The 18,421-nt window shown below is 42.5% G+C and overlaps 1 protein-coding gene across 5 annotated transcripts in view; it reads left to right on the plus strand.

The window, feature by feature from the left end:
* Nucleotides 1-18,103, plus strand: part of TLK2 (tousled like kinase 2) — a 52,598-nt gene extending 34,495 nt beyond the window's left edge. For all 5 annotated transcript variants that reach the window (XM_077806191.1, XM_077806193.1, XM_077806192.1 and 2 more), the window contains 10 exons: nt 2,364-2,430; nt 3,789-3,886; nt 4,283-4,364; nt 5,836-5,927; nt 7,458-7,547; nt 8,573-8,742; nt 10,307-10,445; nt 12,482-12,593; nt 13,618-13,725; nt 15,421-18,103. In XM_077806191.1, coding sequence (XP_077662317.1) covers nt 2,364-2,430; nt 3,789-3,886; nt 4,283-4,364; nt 5,836-5,927; nt 7,458-7,547; nt 8,573-8,742; nt 10,307-10,445; nt 12,482-12,593; nt 13,618-13,725; nt 15,421-15,594 — 1,132 coding nt within the window. In that variant the 3' untranslated portion in view covers nt 15,595-18,103. The remainder of the gene's footprint in view (nt 1-2,363; nt 2,431-3,788; nt 3,887-4,282; nt 4,365-5,835; nt 5,928-7,457; nt 7,548-8,572; nt 8,743-10,306; nt 10,446-12,481; nt 12,594-13,617; nt 13,726-15,420) is intronic.
* Nucleotides 18,104-18,421: the final 318 nt, after the last annotated feature.

Below are 18,421 nucleotides of genomic sequence, written 5' to 3' on the forward strand. Positions count from 1 at the left end.
ACAGGAGGTCAGACCAAATGGTCTCAATGATCCCCTCTGGCTTTGGAACCTGTGGGGGAAAAATGGGGTTTTCCTTCAATCGCCAGTAATAATCTTTGAGTGTTTCCCAAATTCCTCTTCTTAAAAAATAGCCATTTGCAGTGTTTTAAAAATTGCCAGCCTAGTGAATTGTAAATGCCATTCAAATTCAGTGGGAGTTGGGTGCTAAGTCCTTTGGGGTCCTTTTAAAAATCCTACCCTCTTTAGAACTCAGTCTGAGGGTTTTGAGCACAGATATGTCATCTTGTTTAGGGTGCCTTAAAAGGGAGGAAGGGTGCTCCTGTGATAGGAGCACTGAGCCATGATTTACCCAAGAGTAGTTATGAAATTCAGTCACCTCCTGAAAATAAGCATCTATAATGTAAACATGGACAAGACTGTAATTTAAGGCAGGAAGCTGGATTTGTAGGGGGTTTTGTGGTCCAGTGTTTTCAGTAGCATAGCTCAGGCTGTCACAGAGCCCTCAGCTATAATGGAAGTAGTGTATTTCAAGTGTGTTTATATTAAATAGGACAGTGTTTATTTTCCAGCCACCTTGGCTTTTTTAAAATACTAGAAGCTAGCATGTAGCTATTTCTTGAAATACTAGGCCAGTGATAGTCATTCTATCGCTTGTCTGAAATGGGTAGATTGTCACTGTTTAATCCTGTCTATCTGTCTCTTACACACAGCCCACGTTTGGTTTATTCAATTGTTCAGGTACCCCAAATCCTGCAATAGCAACCAGTTGTCAAAGCTTGCTGGTTCAGTCTGGGAAGTTCAGTCTGGGAAGGCTTCTTTAAAGCAAAGTAAATTTGAGATTACAGAACAATCTGGATTAACTGGATCTGATTTAAATGTAGGTCATTTTGTTTCTTGAGAGCTTGTGTTGTAATCTGTTCTCCAAGGAAGAACTACCAATATGCCACACAACTTTTTTGTTCTGAGTCCCTCTGTAAACATTAATGGTATTGGTTGTATTTTTTTAGTACAGTATGTTAATTTGGAATGTAGTGATCTTTTGCAGTAAAGTGGATTTACAAGGAGAACCTGCATCCTGAATATTGGACTAAACGCTTTCTCGTACAATGGTAAAGCAGGCAAATTCCAATTATACTCACTGTTCAACTGTAGCTGAATTATAGCTACCACTAAGGGGCACCCATTCAAGGAGCAGGTATATTAATTGGGAAATTAAGTAATCCTGGCTCTTATGTTTTAAGGGCTAGCCATTGTTTTAGGAAATGTTTGTGGAGGAGGGCAGGTTGAGATTTATAAGGTCCTTCTAGGCTGCTATACACCCTCCTGCAATTGCCTGGCCTGCCCCACTGCTATGTCAGGCTGTCTCCTGCATGCCAGGAGGTGTACAGGAACAGAAGAAGCTAGAGATGGGCAGGATATGGCATAGATCCCAGAGCTGTTCTGCACAGAAATGTCTGTGTAGCAGCATGAAGCTCAGAGAGTGGAGCTGCCTTCTAGCAACTCAGTACCACACTGAGTGTTAGGGAAGTGAGAAGCATAACATTGTGGAGCTGAGGAGGTGGCTAGAAGTTGGGAGGGAGTTGAGGCTTCTGTCAGGGGGAACAAGAGGAGTAGACCATTAAAGCTGTGTATTCCTGTCCACCTCCCTTCCCATATAAATCTTGTGGGTATAACATTGACAGCTGCAAGTAGTAGTGTGCTTTCCACACAACAGTCAGTTGGATCCTGAACAAATTCTGAAGAGATTGAAATTCATGTAATATAGCATCCCAGGGTAGTTCTCTGTAGATTTGTAATGAGATCTGATTGAATAGGTTTTCTTTTGCATTTTTATTTATTTTAAACACGGTTAAATTTCAGAAATAAAACAAATCAGAACATTCAAAAAGTGAAGGTTTCTGACGCAATGTTCAATATTTACAATATCTCCTCTTGGTTTTCTTTGTTAGGAGTAAACCTTAGTAAATTAAATATGTACCATGCAATAGACTTCAGACATGTGCAGTGCTCTATTACAGCATGTCAAGACTTGAGCACTATCTTCAGTATGAGAGAGACGGAAGAATGTGATATACAAATTTCAAACAGTCTGTCAGTTGCTGAAGGATACAGCATGCGATGCTCCTTCCTATAAGTGAGCAGATTATTAAATAAGTGTGTATTTGGCATGGTACACTGAAAATAGTCCATCCGCTGGACAGGAATTGCACTAGAATGGAACTTTACTTACCAGTGCCATGGTAAATTGGCTGCATTGAAGCTTATGTCCTGTTTAGACCAGCCTGGCTACCTGAAACTGTAATAGATACTGTGCTTACAAATGTGTGGGATATGTCTGTGACACTGTTCTCTTATGTATGCAGGTTAACATTAGCTGAATATCATGAACAGGAGGAAATCTTCAAACTCCGACTAGGTCATCTTAAAAAGGTAAAGAACTCTTTACAGCAAAGCTCTAAGAAGCACTGGGCCAGCTACATATGAACAGTAGTGGTAGCTATCTTTGTGTAAGAGCTATTGGCCTGAATGCAGAAAAGGAGACAGGCACCTAAGTCCCAGTTTTGCCTCCACTGCGAAGCACAAAACTCTTGCTGAACCCTGTAAGCTTCTAAATTTACTCAGCACCTACGTTTTCAGGGTAAAAGTTCCCAGGTGCCTGTGTTCCTGCCTCTGGGCACATATATTGCTGCCTCCCTCTAGGCCTGAGGTCCCCAAAGTGTGGGGCGTGCCCCCCTATGAGGGTGTGGAGGAAACTCCAAGAGGTAAGAATGCTCAAGTCATATTTATCCTGTAGCTTCCTCCATTTTTACTACCAGTGGAGGAATCACAGGTCCACTTATTGTCAGTGTAATATGTAGCCCAAAACAGAAGAATCCATTTAGAACTTGACCTTTACAGAAAATGAAGTAATGCTCTAGGATTGTCTCATTGTCTGAGGCTGTGCTTACCCTCCTCCACTTTTGGGAACTGGATCATTTTTAATCAGTGAAAATAGAATACAAGTTGAAAAGGAGTGGAGTCTAATGTGATAATCCATGTATAATTTGAAACCTGGTGGATGCTGTCAGTAAAAGCTTATATATCCTGATTCAACCTTCTGTGTAAAAGGGCAGAATCAACTACTTAGAATCTTCCTTCCTTTCGGGGGTGAAGTTAAAATTACGTGCAGCACAGAAAGCCAAATCTCTGGGTAGCCCACATCCTCCCACTTCCTGGAGACATTTTAGTTTTCTGTGGCTTTTCTGGAAACCACTGGGCTTTTTATAAATCTGAAAAGATATCAAGATGCTGCTTAAGATATAACGCTACAGCTCTGTTCCAGAATCTGTGTAACTTTTAGGAGGGTCTTGGCTGTTTTTATCATCAGTGATACTTGTTAGACTCCACATGACACACTTCAACATTTCAGAATTACCTGCTGTTCAATCTTCCTATACAATTCTAGGATACCCTTTTTGTTTGCACCTAAAGTGTATCATTTAATCAGTGTGTTCCTAACTGCTGGAACTGAGGAAAACATAATTCACATGTTGGCTGGGGGAAAAGTGAAGAACTTTTATCAACTCCCACCTGTAGTTCCAATGCATAGTCACAAGCAAAACATCCCAATAGTTCTCCTCCCTCCCTCCTCCCCCCGCACACACTTGCTATCTTGAAGTTGACTGTAATCATTGTTTTCATTTTACCAAACCAGTTATGTACTATTAAATTCCAGTTATTGTGTCCATAAATCAGATGAAACTAGCTACCCAATAATGTCTTGAACTTTGTCATCTTTTTTCATACAGGAAGAAGCAGAGATCCAGGCAGAGTTGGAACGACTAGAGAGGGTTAGAAATCTACATATCAGGGAATTGAAAAGGATACACAATGAAGATAATTCACAGTAAGCACTGGGAGGCATGTGGGGGAGAGAATAGGCATCAAATGGTAACTTCTCAAGGAAAGCTAAATTCTCTTAGGATACATTTGTCTGGTAATGGGAATGCACCATGCTTAATTCTCCTTTTAATATCCTGCCACCCACTGAGATATGCAGTGCTGTGCTGACTTAAAAGCATTTGTGTGTCAAATATGTAGGATTTAGTACTTTACAAATGACTTCGGAAGCTTTTGCAGTGTCAGTGGTAAATGACTATCCAATCATTTGAAAATTGGACATATATAACTTAACCACCTTTTTGAGTCTTAATTTGAAGTGTCCTCTCTGAGCAGTGTAATAGCTGTGATTTCTTATTAGTAGGTGGCATTACCATTGTCAATGTTAAATTGTCCTCTCCAGATTTAAAGACCATCCAACGCTAAATGACAGATACCTTTTGCTACATCTTTTGGGTAGAGGAGGCTTCAGTGAGGTATATAAGGTAAGTTGGAAGAATTAGTCTGTTATATTGTATTTTGAGTCTGCACAGAAATAGTAAGCAAAATCTGACATTTGTTCTCTCAAATGGAGAGTGTATGTGGTTGTGGGGGAAGGAATGTAGAAATACATGTCGCATCTGGCTTTGATTTAGACAGCAGACCTGATATTTAGTTTCTGTTCTCCGCAAGATTTTATTGAAACATGCATTTGTTGGAGAATGTCACACTGGTATGACCAGGAGAATGACATGAAATACCTCTTGAGACTTAAACAGGTGTTAGAAATCTGCTTTAAAAAGGTAGATTTGAAATGGCTACATTGCTTTAAATCTGACACGTTATTGTAAATGAAAGGAAAATAACGTCCTAGGCTTAACAAATGAAGGCTGTGCCATATATCCCTGGAAGTGTTTTGTATCCCGCCATTGACGTGCTGAACAAACAATCCTTAGCCACATGGATAAGGATTATTTACATGATGTTTTGTAAGATCAAGACCTATGATGTTTAGACTAGGCCATGCTGCTAATTGGAGAGATTAAGAGATTAATTTTAAATAAATTGAAAGCATCTGTTTCCCCAAGCAACCCATATGTGCTCTGTAGTTCATAGACTAATATAAGAATCAAATTGATTAAAATATAACTGTATACATTCAAGTATTGGAGACTTATATGGATAAATAGACTATCTAGAGCCATCATATTAAGTTTGAAAAGGGATATTGAACCTCATGTTTCAGGATTTAGGGTAATCTCTAACATTAGGGGTTAGAACAAGATTGGGTTGGGACACGATTATCCCACACCTGCATACAATGGGATGTCTTACACTGTACTCCAAAGCGTCTGGTGCCAACCACTGTCAAAGACAGGATCCTGGATTAGACGGAACACTGCATGGATCCAGCAGCACAATTCCAACATTTGTGTGTGCTGGGTTGCACTTTAAGATCCAGAGGGGTGAAAAATTTCAGCATGAGCTATGTAGCTGAACAATTTGGCTCTCCAACCACAAATAGATTGAAACTTCTTCTACCTGGAGATGTAACATCTAGCAATGTGTATTAAACTAATATATGTCCTATGCATTTTTTAAAATTACGTACAAGTGACTTTGGTGGCTCAAGGCGTCATGGCAGAGAGTCTTCCTTGCCAGTTCAAATCAAATATAGGTTGTTACTATCTCATGGCTGTTTGGCTTGTGTGAAATGATTAGTGCACTCAGTCTAGATCCTAGTGGACGGACTAGTGTTCCAAAATCACCAATTGTCTTACACTAATTGACTCCCTTATTGGCAGGTAAATTAAAGGACAGACTCTTAAGTTGTATTCAGAGTAGTTGATAGCATTAGTGACACGATCTACAGCATATTGCCATCTCTTCTTTGCTTTGGGACACTAGTATGGAATCTCTTGTTCACATTTGCAGTATTAATTTGAAATTTCAACTCTACTGATACTTTCTTTGTAGGCATTTGATTTAACAGAACAGAGATACGTAGCTGTGAAAATTCACCAGTTAAATAAAAACTGGAGAGATGAGAAGAAAGAGAATTATCACAAGTAAGTGGTGCTGTAAAGCTGAAATACCAGATAGCAGAACAATGCATTGCTGTTTTTTTCCCCCCTTTTTTGGCCTGAGAATTGGTTCCTATCTATTGATACTGACTAGAATATGTTTCAGAGTAGCAGCCATGTTAGTCCATATCCGCAAAGAAAAGGAGGACTTATGGCACCTTAGAGACTAACGAATTTACTTGAGCATAAGCTTTCATGAGCTGCAGCTCACGAAAGCTTATGCTCAAGTAAATTTGTTAGTCTCTAAGGTGCCACCAGTCCTCCTTGACTAGAATATGTATTTTAATGCAGCTAAAATGTAAAGGTGTACATCTAGGAACAAAGAATGTAGGCCATACTTTCAGGATGGGGGACTCTATCCTGGGAAGCAGTGATTCTGAAAAAGATTTGGGGATGCTGGTGGATAATCAACTGACCATGAGCTCCCAATGTGATGCTGGGGCCAAAAGCACTAATACGATTGTGGGATGCACAAACGGGAATCTTAAGTAGGAATAGAGAGGTGGTTATACTTCTATATTTGGCACTGGGCAACCACTTCAGAAAACTCTGTCCAGGTCTGGTGTCCATAATTCCAGAAGGATGTTGATAAATTGGAAAGGGTTCAGAAAGGAGCCACGAGAATGATTAAAAGATTAGAAAACATCCCTTTATAGTGATAGACACAAGGAGCCCATGTTGTTTAGCTTAACAAAGAGAAGGTTAAGGGGTGACTTGATTAGTCTGTAAGTATCTACCTAAGGAACAAATATTTAATAATGGACTCTTCAGTCTAGCAGAGGAAAGTATAACATGATCCAATAGCTGGAAGTTGAAGCTAGACACATTCAGGATGGAAATAAGGTGTAAATTTTTAAAAGTGAGAATAATTAACCATTGGAAAAATTTACGAAGGGAGGTGGTGGTTTCTTACTCGCTGACCATTTTTAAACCAATACTGGATATTTTTCTCAAAGATTTGCTCTAGGAATTATGTTGGGAAAGTTTTTTGATCCGTTATACAGAAGGTCAGACTAGATGATCACAGTGATCCCTTCTGGCCTTAGGATCTGTGAAACTATGAATTCTCCTCTTCTTCCTCACTGTTTGCTGCAAAAGTGAAGCCACTTCCTCCCACCTTGTTAGTATCACCTCAAATGTCTGAAATGAGCAAGAAAATTGAGTGCATGCTTGCAAAATAAGTGCATTGTTAGGGTCTGGACCAACAGTGGTGCTGTAAGTTTTCTTTCCCCTTAATAAGGGGATGTCTCTCTCTAATGACTTGGCCTCACCCATGCTGAGAACAAAAGTCCTAAACTCATTCCCATCTCCCCAGAGACACACGTGGGGAGTGTGCTTTCACGAAACTGTACACCCTGGTTTCCTAGGATGTTTAATACTTTCTGAATTGTATGAATAAGCGTCCATTTGAATGTGGAACACTGAGAGCTGTGCCAAGATCATTATATCTAAAGCGCTTAATGTAGAACCCAAAGTAAAATCTCTGTTGCTAATGCCCAGAGTCTTGCCTTTCAGACATGCATGTAGAGAGTACAGAATTCACAAAGAACTGGATCATCCTCGAATAGTTAAACTCTATGACTACTTCTCGCTGGATACTGACTCGTAAGTGATGTGTTGATGTATCTTTGCACTGTATTTGCCAAGTTCCCCACAAAGTGTTTGGTCAAAAGCCTTCCAGCAAAGCTTCGTGATCCTGCAGTCAGGGTGGATCAGTACTTTACACAGTGGCTCTTTTCACCACTGAGTATCATTTGGACATTAGCTTAGAAGTCAGAAAAGGATTATCCATTTATATGGATAATGAACACCCACAATTGCATAATAGGGGATAAAAATGTATAAGGGACCCTCATGCTTCACAGAATAAGGCAGCCATGAAGGGTGTGTCTGTATGGCTACACAGTGCGTGGCAAGCTTGGGTGCAAAGCTGCAGCACTCCAGCCTGCTGTGCTCAAATTGTCCATGTGGACCCTGGTGCTGCACATAAGTTTCTTGGTGCACTTTGCCTACTGCTCTCTGAAACAGTAGTATGCAAAAGACATTAACGAACTTTTAGTGCGCTGCAGCAGGGAACGCAGTAGATCTACGCCCCAGTTTGTCACGTGCTAACTGACCATGTTAAGGCCTATCAGTTAGGGCTTGTGTGGCCCTATGGGCAGACGGTTATGTAGTTGTCTAAATTATGGGGTTTATTACACCTTCTCTGAAGGTTTAGTGCTGCATCCTGTAGCCTAGACACACCATTAGTCTGATCTGTTATGGCATTTGTTCCTGTGTTCTTACACCCATTATTCAGTAGATCTTAGTTCTAGCACAATCCTATGCCCAAGTGAGGGGCTACAGGGGACGTCCATAATGAAAACACATGTACAAGAAGACTAGCTATTTTTAATGCATTCATGTTGCTTTGCCTAGAAAATCAGTTTTGCTCTGATAAAAGTAGATTTCAGATTTGGCTGTACGTAGATCCAAACCTGTTTCCTGTATGTCTGTGATGGAGGCATCTAAATATGTACAAGTTTGATGGGAAATGACCTAGTTGAGGAGATTTACACGGAAGAGTAAATACAAAATATTACCGTTTCTCTCAGGGAACTTAATTTTGGTGTTTGTTCTCTTGCCTTCAGATTTTGTACAGTGTTAGAATACTGTGAGGGAAATGATCTGGACTTCTACCTGAAACAGCACAAGTTAATGTCCGAAAAAGAGGCACGATCTATTATCATGCAGATTGTGAATGCTTTAAAATACTTAAATGAAATCAAACCGCCCATCATACACTATGACCTTAAACCAGGTATGTTATGAAGCAGAATGGCATGTGTTTACCCTCTTACCTCTTGTTAGCAACCTCTCCAGACCACTAAGGAACAGTTCCAATTGGCCAAAGCCAGGGATAGGACCAGGTCTGTTGGTACCCATCCCAAAACCTGGGTGCTTAGCTTGCAGCATAGAAGGGACTGAAATGCTTGGTTTTGCTCTGTAAATGGGTATTGGCTCCTGGAGTTGCAGCATTAAGAGGGAGTAAAATTCCAGAAAGGAGCCTTCCTGTTCTGGACAAGCCCTTGTGCCATCATGTGTCAGGACTTGGTTTCTGTGACCTGGTTGTCCTTTGCTTTCCTGTGCCTCATCTTCCTTCATATAGATGCCCAATAATGGCCGGCACATTCCTCACTCTTGTTCTTTCCTTTGTGATGCTCAGTAAATGGCACCAAAAACTAACTTGGAAAAACTTGCTCAAAACTTGTTACTTTTATGGGTCCTCATAGCAATACATAGAGGTTAGATAGTGCTCTTGGAAGTCTGACCTTCCAGACTCACCGATGCCCAGCAAATCAGAAGTGTCCTCCCCAAATGTCGTCAGACAGTTCCCATCTGATAGACCATGCAGCTGAGAGAGCAGAGCTTCCTTGCTTGCCTTATCTGTTTGGGGTTGGATATGCTGGGTAACACCTATTTTTTACCCCAATAAAAGTTTTCTGTACTGGCAACAGTTCACTGGCATTGTATATCCTAGATCGGTGTGGTTTCTTGTACTGATTCAGTAGATGGTGCAATTGCACCAATTTATATTTTGTTGCCATGTTTCTGTTCTTACGCTTCCCAAACCACTGTTTACTGGTGTCTGGTTGAACATGCTGCAGGGCTCTCCCAGCTGATCTACAGACACTGTGTAATTCTGCTTCTTCAAAAGTTAATAGCTTTGAAGCAGATTATACAGCTTAATCTGCTGGAAAGTTATGTGCTGCTGTTTCATTTAATCCGTAGCAATAGCTGATTCTTAAATGGATCTGGCCTAAGAATTGGCTATTTTTCCATGGTTCTGCAAATCGCTAGGGGGCACTATGTCATAGAGGAGAGAATTTCTGGCTGCTAAGAAGCCAGGGCAAATTAGGACTTCTGGATGGAATGAGTCACAGCTGTGTATATGTCTGTCATCCACTCTCCTTTCCCTGACCTACCCTCCCAGCTCAACCAGTCTCCCTTATTGTTTTGACCTCTCCCTCAAGCCAGGAACCACTAAGGAGAAACTAATTGCATTGGAAAGCGAGGGTCTAAAGCCAAAAATGGGGAGGCAGGTGGGAGGTCAGAGACCCATTTGAGGATGGGGAGCATAGGTGCAGGCACTTGGTGTGTTCTGGGTGCCAGGGCTCCTCTCAGGAGGACTTCACTGAGTCCTCAAACATCTTCTCCAGCCTAAAGGCTGCTTTAGCTGGCTGCATTTTGCAGGTCATGGTGCCTTTGTACAACGTGTCCATAATTTAATACCCCGTGCACTCCACTGCAGTTCTGGTGCTGCTTTTCCCTCTCCTCTTTCCATAATAGATATGTCTCTAAAAAGCTATTTTCCCTTCTTTTAGGTAACATTCTTCTAGTCAATGGTACAGCATGTGGAGAGATAAAGATCACAGATTTTGGGCTTTCCAAGATCATGGATGACGACAGCTACAACTCCGTTGATGGCATGGAGCTGACATCGCAGGGGGCCGGTACTTATTGGTAAGTATTCTATGTGGCTGATACCAACTGAGGGTTCTAGAAAACTTGCAAATAACCATTAAAATCCTGATGCTCCAGACTTGGAGTTTACTTTGAATTCACTTTCCTTGTTGTCAGTCTGTGTGTGGTGTCCATTGTACTACAGTGTAGCTCTGTAAAGCACTTTGAGATCCTTAAGGATGCTCTCAAACTAGTTGCACACAGTGTTTCTAGGCTGCCGGCCTTTTCATCTTCAATGGTTTAGTATTTATATCTTTAGATAGCACCTCTTATTCAAAGGGCCTGACAGGACAACTATAAACTGCATGTACAACTACTGCTGAAATGCAACCAACTCTGGGGTGGAACTTGGCAGCTGTTTAATAGCACGTATTACCATGTAATTTAGGGTAGGAAGTGAAGAAGAATCCCATACCCGCTTGAAAATGCAGGTAGACTTAGGAAGACGGGAAGAATTTTCCAGTTGGAATTTAATCACCATCCTAGCGGTAACAGTCTGACCTTGATAAAAAGTGCAATAGTGCTTTCAGTGCTAGGTGTGCCCAGGACTCCAGTTTCAAATTTCACATGAAAGACCGTATCTCCAGCAGTACAATGGCCCTAGCACCACCTTGTGGTATTGCATCAGTCCTGACTCAGAGGTTTGGACCTACAGTAAAAGCCGCTGAGTCCAAAGAAGTTGCATTTACAATGTCACTATTCACAGTGGTTAGCATAAACATTGTTCATGTCACCATAATTTTTTGCAGGCATCTGTTATAATCTCATGTGTTCTATGGGTTTGTTCTCCTCAAATTCACTGCAAGCTGAGTCTCTAACAAGGACACAGCATCTAAGATTGCACTTTCAGATATGTGTATTTTGGCTGGATGTTTCCATTGTGAAATTTTTGTTAAAAGGACAATAAATACTAGATTCTAAATGAATGGGGGAAAGAAACCTTTGTTTTCTCAGCATGTGTGACTGGAGTTAAACTCTGCTCTGGTGGGGGGGAAGCATTCACTGCAACAGAGACTTTGCACAAAGGATGGACAATATGATGATGATTTGGGGTATTTATGGATTTTCTCCATCCTTATGCTGGGAATTTGTGGACTTAATGTGCACAAATGCATAGCTGAGGGGTAAAATCCCACCACATGACAAAGGGCCGGCCTTCCTCTTGAAACCAAAATGGCTGTGGGGTAAAGAAGCAGGTCACAAGTGAAAAGTGATTAGCTTGGTCCGTCTGTGATTAGCCTGGTCCCCAGTGGGCGTGCTTTGTGCATCACACCGTAGGGCATGATTGGCAGCCAGTTCTGTAGAGGTAATCAAGTGGATAGGTGCATTGGCAAACCTGTGCAGGGGAAGCTGCCAGTCTCCCTGCCTGTGGCCAGCCAGTTCTGTTCACATGTTTCTAACTGTTTCAAATCACTGAACTCTCAGGCAGTTGCAGTGGTTCAGATGGGAGCACACTATGCAGCAGGTTCAGGTGCAGCCTCAGGGTTCACTTGTCAGTGAATCAGGAATTCATTCTTAGGACCCTTCTATACTGGGGTGTATGTTAGCTGCACTGGTGCAAGCCCCGCTGCGGGTGCACCCTGCTGGTATACAGCAGAGTTCACACTGTGTGCCTGCATTAGGGGGTTGTGCTGGCATGGCTACATCAGTGTGTTCCACTGGTGCAAACTTCCCTTCTCTGGACAAGCTATCCAGGCTGTCACTAAACTCTTTCCTTGCCAGCTACGCCAGGAGTTTGTGAGGCCAGGATGTTGTCTGTAGTGGTGGAGAAAAGCCTGAGATAAAAGGGAAGGTGTTGAAATCCAAGGAGTCCACTTACAAGACCTTTGTCAATAGGGTCCCTATTGAAAGCCTTTAAGTGACCTTCCCAAAGTCACACAGGAATTCTGTGGCAGAGTGGGGAACTGAACTCCGATCTCCTGAGTTCCAGGCTAGTGCCCTAACCACTGGCCCATCCTGCCTCTCCCATTGAAACAAAGTGACTGAATAAATCTGGATGTGCTATTGATGACCCTTTGTCCCTTCCTTCCAATCAGGTATTTGCCACCTGAGTGTTTTGTGGTTGGAAAAGAACCTCCAAAGATTTCAAATAAAGTTGATGTCTGGTCAGTGGGTGTCATCTTCTACCAGTGTCTTTATGGCAGAAAGGTGAGGAAGGAAGCTAAACTGCCTCATGCAGAGGTTTATGATGTCTTTGGAGGGGAAGAGTTGGAAGACTGGGGATAGAAAATAATTGTGCTAATGATAAAGAGCCTGAATGTTTTAAGGTAGTCCAGAAAAACCTAACCAACGAGAACACTTCCTGTTATTCCATTGGCTTTGATAAGCTTTTGGTAACTGAACATTCCACATGCAAAGTTTGATGGACATGCCGCTTTTGTACTGTGTCTTAAGTCAGTGGTTCTCAACCAGGGGAATGCCTACCCCGGGGGTATGCAGAAGTCTTCCAGGAGGTGCATCAACTCCTCTAGATATTTGCCTAGTTTTACAACAGGCTACATAAAAGCACTAGCGAAATCAGTACAAACTAAAATTTCATACAATGACTTGTTTATACTGCTCTATATATTACACACTGAAATGTAAGTACAATATTTATTATTCCAATTTATTTTATAATTATATGGTAAAAATGAGAACGTAAGCAGTTTTTCAGTAATAGTGTGCTGTGATACTCTTTTTTGTCTTTTTTTTGTCAGCAAGTGGATTTATGTGAAGTGAAACTTTGGGGTACATGAGACAAACCAGACTCCTGAAAGGGGTATAGTAGTCTGGAAAGTTTGAGAGCCGCTACCTTAAGTCACACAGACACAACAGGCCAAGTGCAGCACTGGCAGAGCTGGAGAAACTCTTGACAATTTTGTTGGGAGATGGCCCTCTTGCATCAAGGCTGAAACTGCAGATCTATGAGCACATGGAGTTTCCTCCATTTTCTGAACTGGGGACACACTCTGGAGACAGTCACAACTCAGCCCCTTTGAATTTAAAACAACTGTGACAGAGCAGTCTGCTAAGCCAAACAGACAGGGGACCTGCAGTACCTTCATGGCACTCCTCAGCGGCTTCCCTAGAAAGATACTGAATTAGATAACTTCCCACCACAAACAGTAGCATCGTCATAGGCTTCAGAAGAGACACTGTCAACTTAACAATTGTCCCTCTTGTTTCGTAGCCGTTTGGCCACAACCAGTCACAACAAGACATTCTGCAGGAGAACACAATCCTTAAAGCTACTGAGGTGCAGTTCCCTCCAAAGCCAGTAGTCACACCAGAAGCAAAGGTAAAATCTCTCTGCAGCAGGTGTGTGTCACTACCCGACACACTGAATGGCCTGGGGTTTTTAAAAAACTCATTGTGGTTAGCTAACACAGTAGTTAATCCATGAATCTCACAATGGTCTGAGCCTCTACTCTGAAATAAAGTGCCTTCCCTGGATCCACAAGAGCCAGTCAGCTCTCCATAATGAATCAAGTTTGCAGCTTGCTGTCGTTTTATAATCTCAGGTCTTGCCCATAGACACTGAACACCCTTAGGCATTTTTTTGGAGTGATTTGCTCAGTGTCGTTGGCCCAAATTCCCCTTATTCTCTGCACTGTGCAGCTGTTGTCTGCCTGGTAGCAGCCCTCTTACCCCAGGGATGCCTGAATTTCATTGCTGCATAACTTGTTCAGTGGTTCAGGATCCTTTGGATAAGAGAGACTTACAAATGGCAGACTTGTCTGTCCCTGTCAGAGCGGACACCTGGCTTGTGAGAGATTTGCACATGCGCAGGATACAGTGTGCCTAAATTGTCCATGGTGCACTGGTCAGCAGGTTGCAATTTAACAACGGCCGTCAGTGATCACACTGATGTCACTGTCAACACATGGAATGATCTCTGGTTTGGAATGTGGTAGCAGGGAGAGGTACCCAGCAGAGAGTCTTGTGCTTCCCTCATCACCACTGAGCAATTATCCTGTTTGTTTAATTCTGTAATGTGCATTCACCAAGGAGTGACTGAAACTTGGCTAATATCGAGAGAAAAGAACAAGCTTGTTACACAAATAGGTCACTCCTAGCATGTTGTACTGGGAGATGGGAGACCTCAGTTCAAAGTGGGACTCTGCGTGGGTGTGTATTCTGAACTGTTCGGGTTTCATAGAATCATAGAATATCAGGGTTGGAAGGGACCTCAGGAGGTCATCTAGTCCAACCCCCTGCTCAAAGCAGGACCAATCCCAAACTAAATCATCCCAGCCAGGACTTCGTCAAGCCTGACCTTAAAAACCTCAAAGGAAGGAGATTCCACCACCTCCCTAGGGTAACGCATTCCAGTGCTTCACCACGCTCCTAGTGAAAAAGTTTTTCCTAATATCCAACCTAAACCTCCCCCCACTGCAACTTGAGTCCATTACTCCTTGTTTCGGTGGGAGGCAGGCTTGCTTCCTCCCACTCAAGGAACCATGCTGGTGCTGTGTGCTCTGAAGTCACCCACCCGGGAGATGGACTTCTCACTGTAAAGCATCATTTGAGTTTAATTTAAAGTGGCCATCTACAGCTTTGTATTATGAACACACACTACAGCAAAACCCCTGCAGCACTCAAGTAATTATTCAAAAAGGAACCCTGCACCCACAAAAGCTCTGCACCCTTCATCTTCCTGGGAAACCTCAGACCTTCTCCAGAATCCAACCAAACTGATGATGAAATTGTGTTTAATTCTGACTCTAGGGCTTGCATAGTAAAGCAAGCGGTCAATTGGCATCATCCACACTGAATTCCTGTCACCCCCACAGATGGTTCCTCCCTCCCCAAAGCTAGGCATGAAACACAATTTTGGGGGCGGGAGTTGTCGCTGTCCATGTGGTCACTTAATAAAGAATGTCAGTTCCCAGAGTTACTAGTCTGGCACAATTCACCAAGAAGTATTTATAAATAAAACTCCCCCTAACTCCTTTAGTCTCCTAACATTTGTTTGCCTTTTGGGCGTTCACAGGCATTTATCAGACGGTGCCTGGCCTACCGAAAGGAGGACCGGATAGATGTTCAGCAGCTAGCCTGTGACCCATACTTGCTGCCTCACATCCGCAAATCTGTATCCACGAGCAGCCCAGCTGGAGCTGCAATTGCATCAACCTCTGGATCATCCAATAATAGCTCTTCAAACTGAGAGAGACTAATAGGCCAAAAACTGCTTGAGAAACCGACACAGACTTTCAGAAACAGCTTTGGAATAGAGGAATCCGCAAGGGTCTCAAGAAACCTGTACCAGGTGCTTTTTTTCTCTTGCTTTTTTTTCCATCCATAGAGCATGACAACATCAATTCTCATCAAGGAAACCTTCAGCATCTTAGGCAAAGCCACGCGGATAGGAGGAACTTGAGGTTTATTCAGTAAATGACCACAGAGGATGGCTGCTCTGAGCGAGGGGGAAAAATATGGTTCCATGTACTGTGAACTTCTGAACACGCAGGCTTGGGGAATCCATGATGCACTGTGTGCTTCAGAGGAAGAATGTGGACTTTGGGGAAAAAGACTGGGCTAGTCCAGTGTTGATATTTAAACATTGTTCTTTCTTTTCATAAAGTTTAGGTAACATCTCCTGAAAAAGCTAGAAGCACCAAGGTTCAGCTGGGGATGGTATGACTCTTTGCCCTTTGGAGGGGAAAAAAGTTGATCCTGCCTGTTCATGGCACTAGAGTTAGTGTTTTACCCCTGATTAATTTCAGTTTTTTAAAGAAAAAGTAACAATTTTTTTTTTTCTGAAGAAAAGTTTTCTGGTCATAAAGTGAAACCCGTATTAGCAGGTACGTGGCAATGTTAACTCCACTGATGGTGCAGCTTTCCACTTCTTTGACACGGCTTCTTCCTTGTGATTCCCCTTCTTACGAGGGGGGGCGAGAGAGAATACACAAGCCGGGGAGAAGAGGCCTCTGTCAATCTCTTGCTATCAGATTAGCATGCCGTCTGGAGCCTTGTTGGGTTTTCCTGCGGCTGCTTCACCACTCACACACTTGACGGTTGTCCCTTTTTAATTTATTTGAAATGCTGGGCTTTTAAAATAAAGATTGTTCTGTCCATGTGATGCTCCCCAGTCCTATGAGTACAGTATCTGTTGACTAGTCAAGACAGATGGGAGGGGAGTTCAGAAGGAAAGCTCAGTCCCTCTGACGTGGGCGCTCACAGTATTGTACATTTTGTTGTTAAACTTATTAAAACCTAAAGTTGAAGACTCATAAGCTCTCCTCAGTTAGGTGATTTACTATGGAAACCGCTTTCTCCCTTGCTTACCATTTTTCTTTTAAACTCACTGATTTTTAACTCTGTCGATGCCTCAAACAGACGAAAAACCCAGGGGAGGCATGTTCTAAAAATGAACAGGCTTCCCGATTATTTTTGTAATCTGTTTGAGGTGACCTCCAAATTGGGGCAGAGGTGTCCAGCTGTGGAATGGGAGCCTGTTGTCCCCATCCTGCCCCTTTTTCCCCCAAAGGAGGACTGAAAATCAAAAAAGTACAGTGCTTGGACATGTGGCAGCCAGGTTGGAATGTTCCTTACATGTGTGGCAAGAGGTTTTTAGCCAGAAATATTTAAAAATGCAGCATTCAATAAAAAGATCTGTATTGGGAGGGGGGAAACTGAGCAGTGTGTTACCACAACTTTAGGTTGTTGTAAAAAGTGTGTGTGGTGTAACCTTACTCATGCACAAAACTTCCCTTGTTTGTTGTGGATTGTTCTCTCCCCCTCTCTCTGCACAGCGCTTTCTGGATTCCTTCTCACACTATCATAGTGCGTTTGTTCTCTTTGGCGTTCGGTGCCTGAATGGAGTTCTCATAGCTATCTGTGTTCTCCAGAGTGTGGCTTTTGCGAGAACTGCCACTTGTTTGCCTTACTGTAAGCCATCCTGCAAAAATGGCCGGGTTAGCCCATTCAGCAGCCAAGGAGTAGTTGGTTGAAATGCGAAGTAGTCTGTTGAAATTACACTGGCAGTCTGGGGAAGTACAGAATTCTGCTACAGCTTTGATTTTCTTTTCTTTTTTTAATGACTCTTGGGCTTCAGTCTGATGCATTCATCTGCAGCTGCATTAGGGTGGTGTTGAAACTCTTGTTTTTAAATAAAACTACATCTTTGAATCCTCAGCCACAGTCTTAGCCCTTTCCATTCCTGCTGTTCTCTTAGAAACAAGCTATTTAGTAAGCAGCACTTTGACATCATGTTCAGCCTCCATCAGGGAAGTCAGATCTGACATCTCATCCTGTCTGCTGAAGTTGGTTATTTGGCCTCCATCCGTAGAGGGGAGAATTCTAAAAGGGTTCTTTGTATCCCAGTCTGGTTGTTTCTTGGACATAGAGTGTGTTCTATCTCTGTGGGTGTGATTAGTTTTGTGTCGGATGCATTTATTCCTGCTGTGTGACACCTGAACAGGGCAGCGTTAGCCTTTTCTGGTGCTACTTGCTGTATCCAGTAAAGAACCCTGGTAGAATTCTAGCTGCCACACTTTTTGTTGTTAATATGGGTTTCACTTCAAGTAACAGGACCTTATTGCCACATGTGTTCATTTACTTAAAAAGAAAAAAAAAAAAAGTGTCTGAAGAATTTGTAACTTAAACCAGGCCGGACTGTTTTGGCTCTACCCAGCAGACGAGAGACATGGATATTAAAATAAGTTTTAAGAAACCGAATTGCTTGACTCTTTTGATCTTGCTGTTGGTCAGTGCTAGCTTGGATTTCTTTCTGCCCTCATCATACAGGGGTTGTATTAATATATTACGGGGGGTGGGGGAAGGGATTATATTCTCAGTGCCAGTTGGGTTCCATTCACACCAGCGGGAAGTAACCAGCCATAGTTGCCAATACCAAACTGAGGCACTTGTGAGATTTGCCTGTTTATTGGCATTCCTAGCTTACACAGCAACTGATCCTCGGGATCTGGAACACCAGGATAAAATGTCAGACCCTGTCTTCTCCCAAACCATTTTATACTTCTAACTGCAAC

Source organism: Eretmochelys imbricata, chromosome 27, assembly GCF_965152235.1.
Source record: "Eretmochelys imbricata isolate rEreImb1 chromosome 27, rEreImb1.hap1, whole genome shotgun sequence".
NCBI classification, from domain to species: Eukaryota; Metazoa; Chordata; order Testudines; family Cheloniidae; genus Eretmochelys; species Eretmochelys imbricata.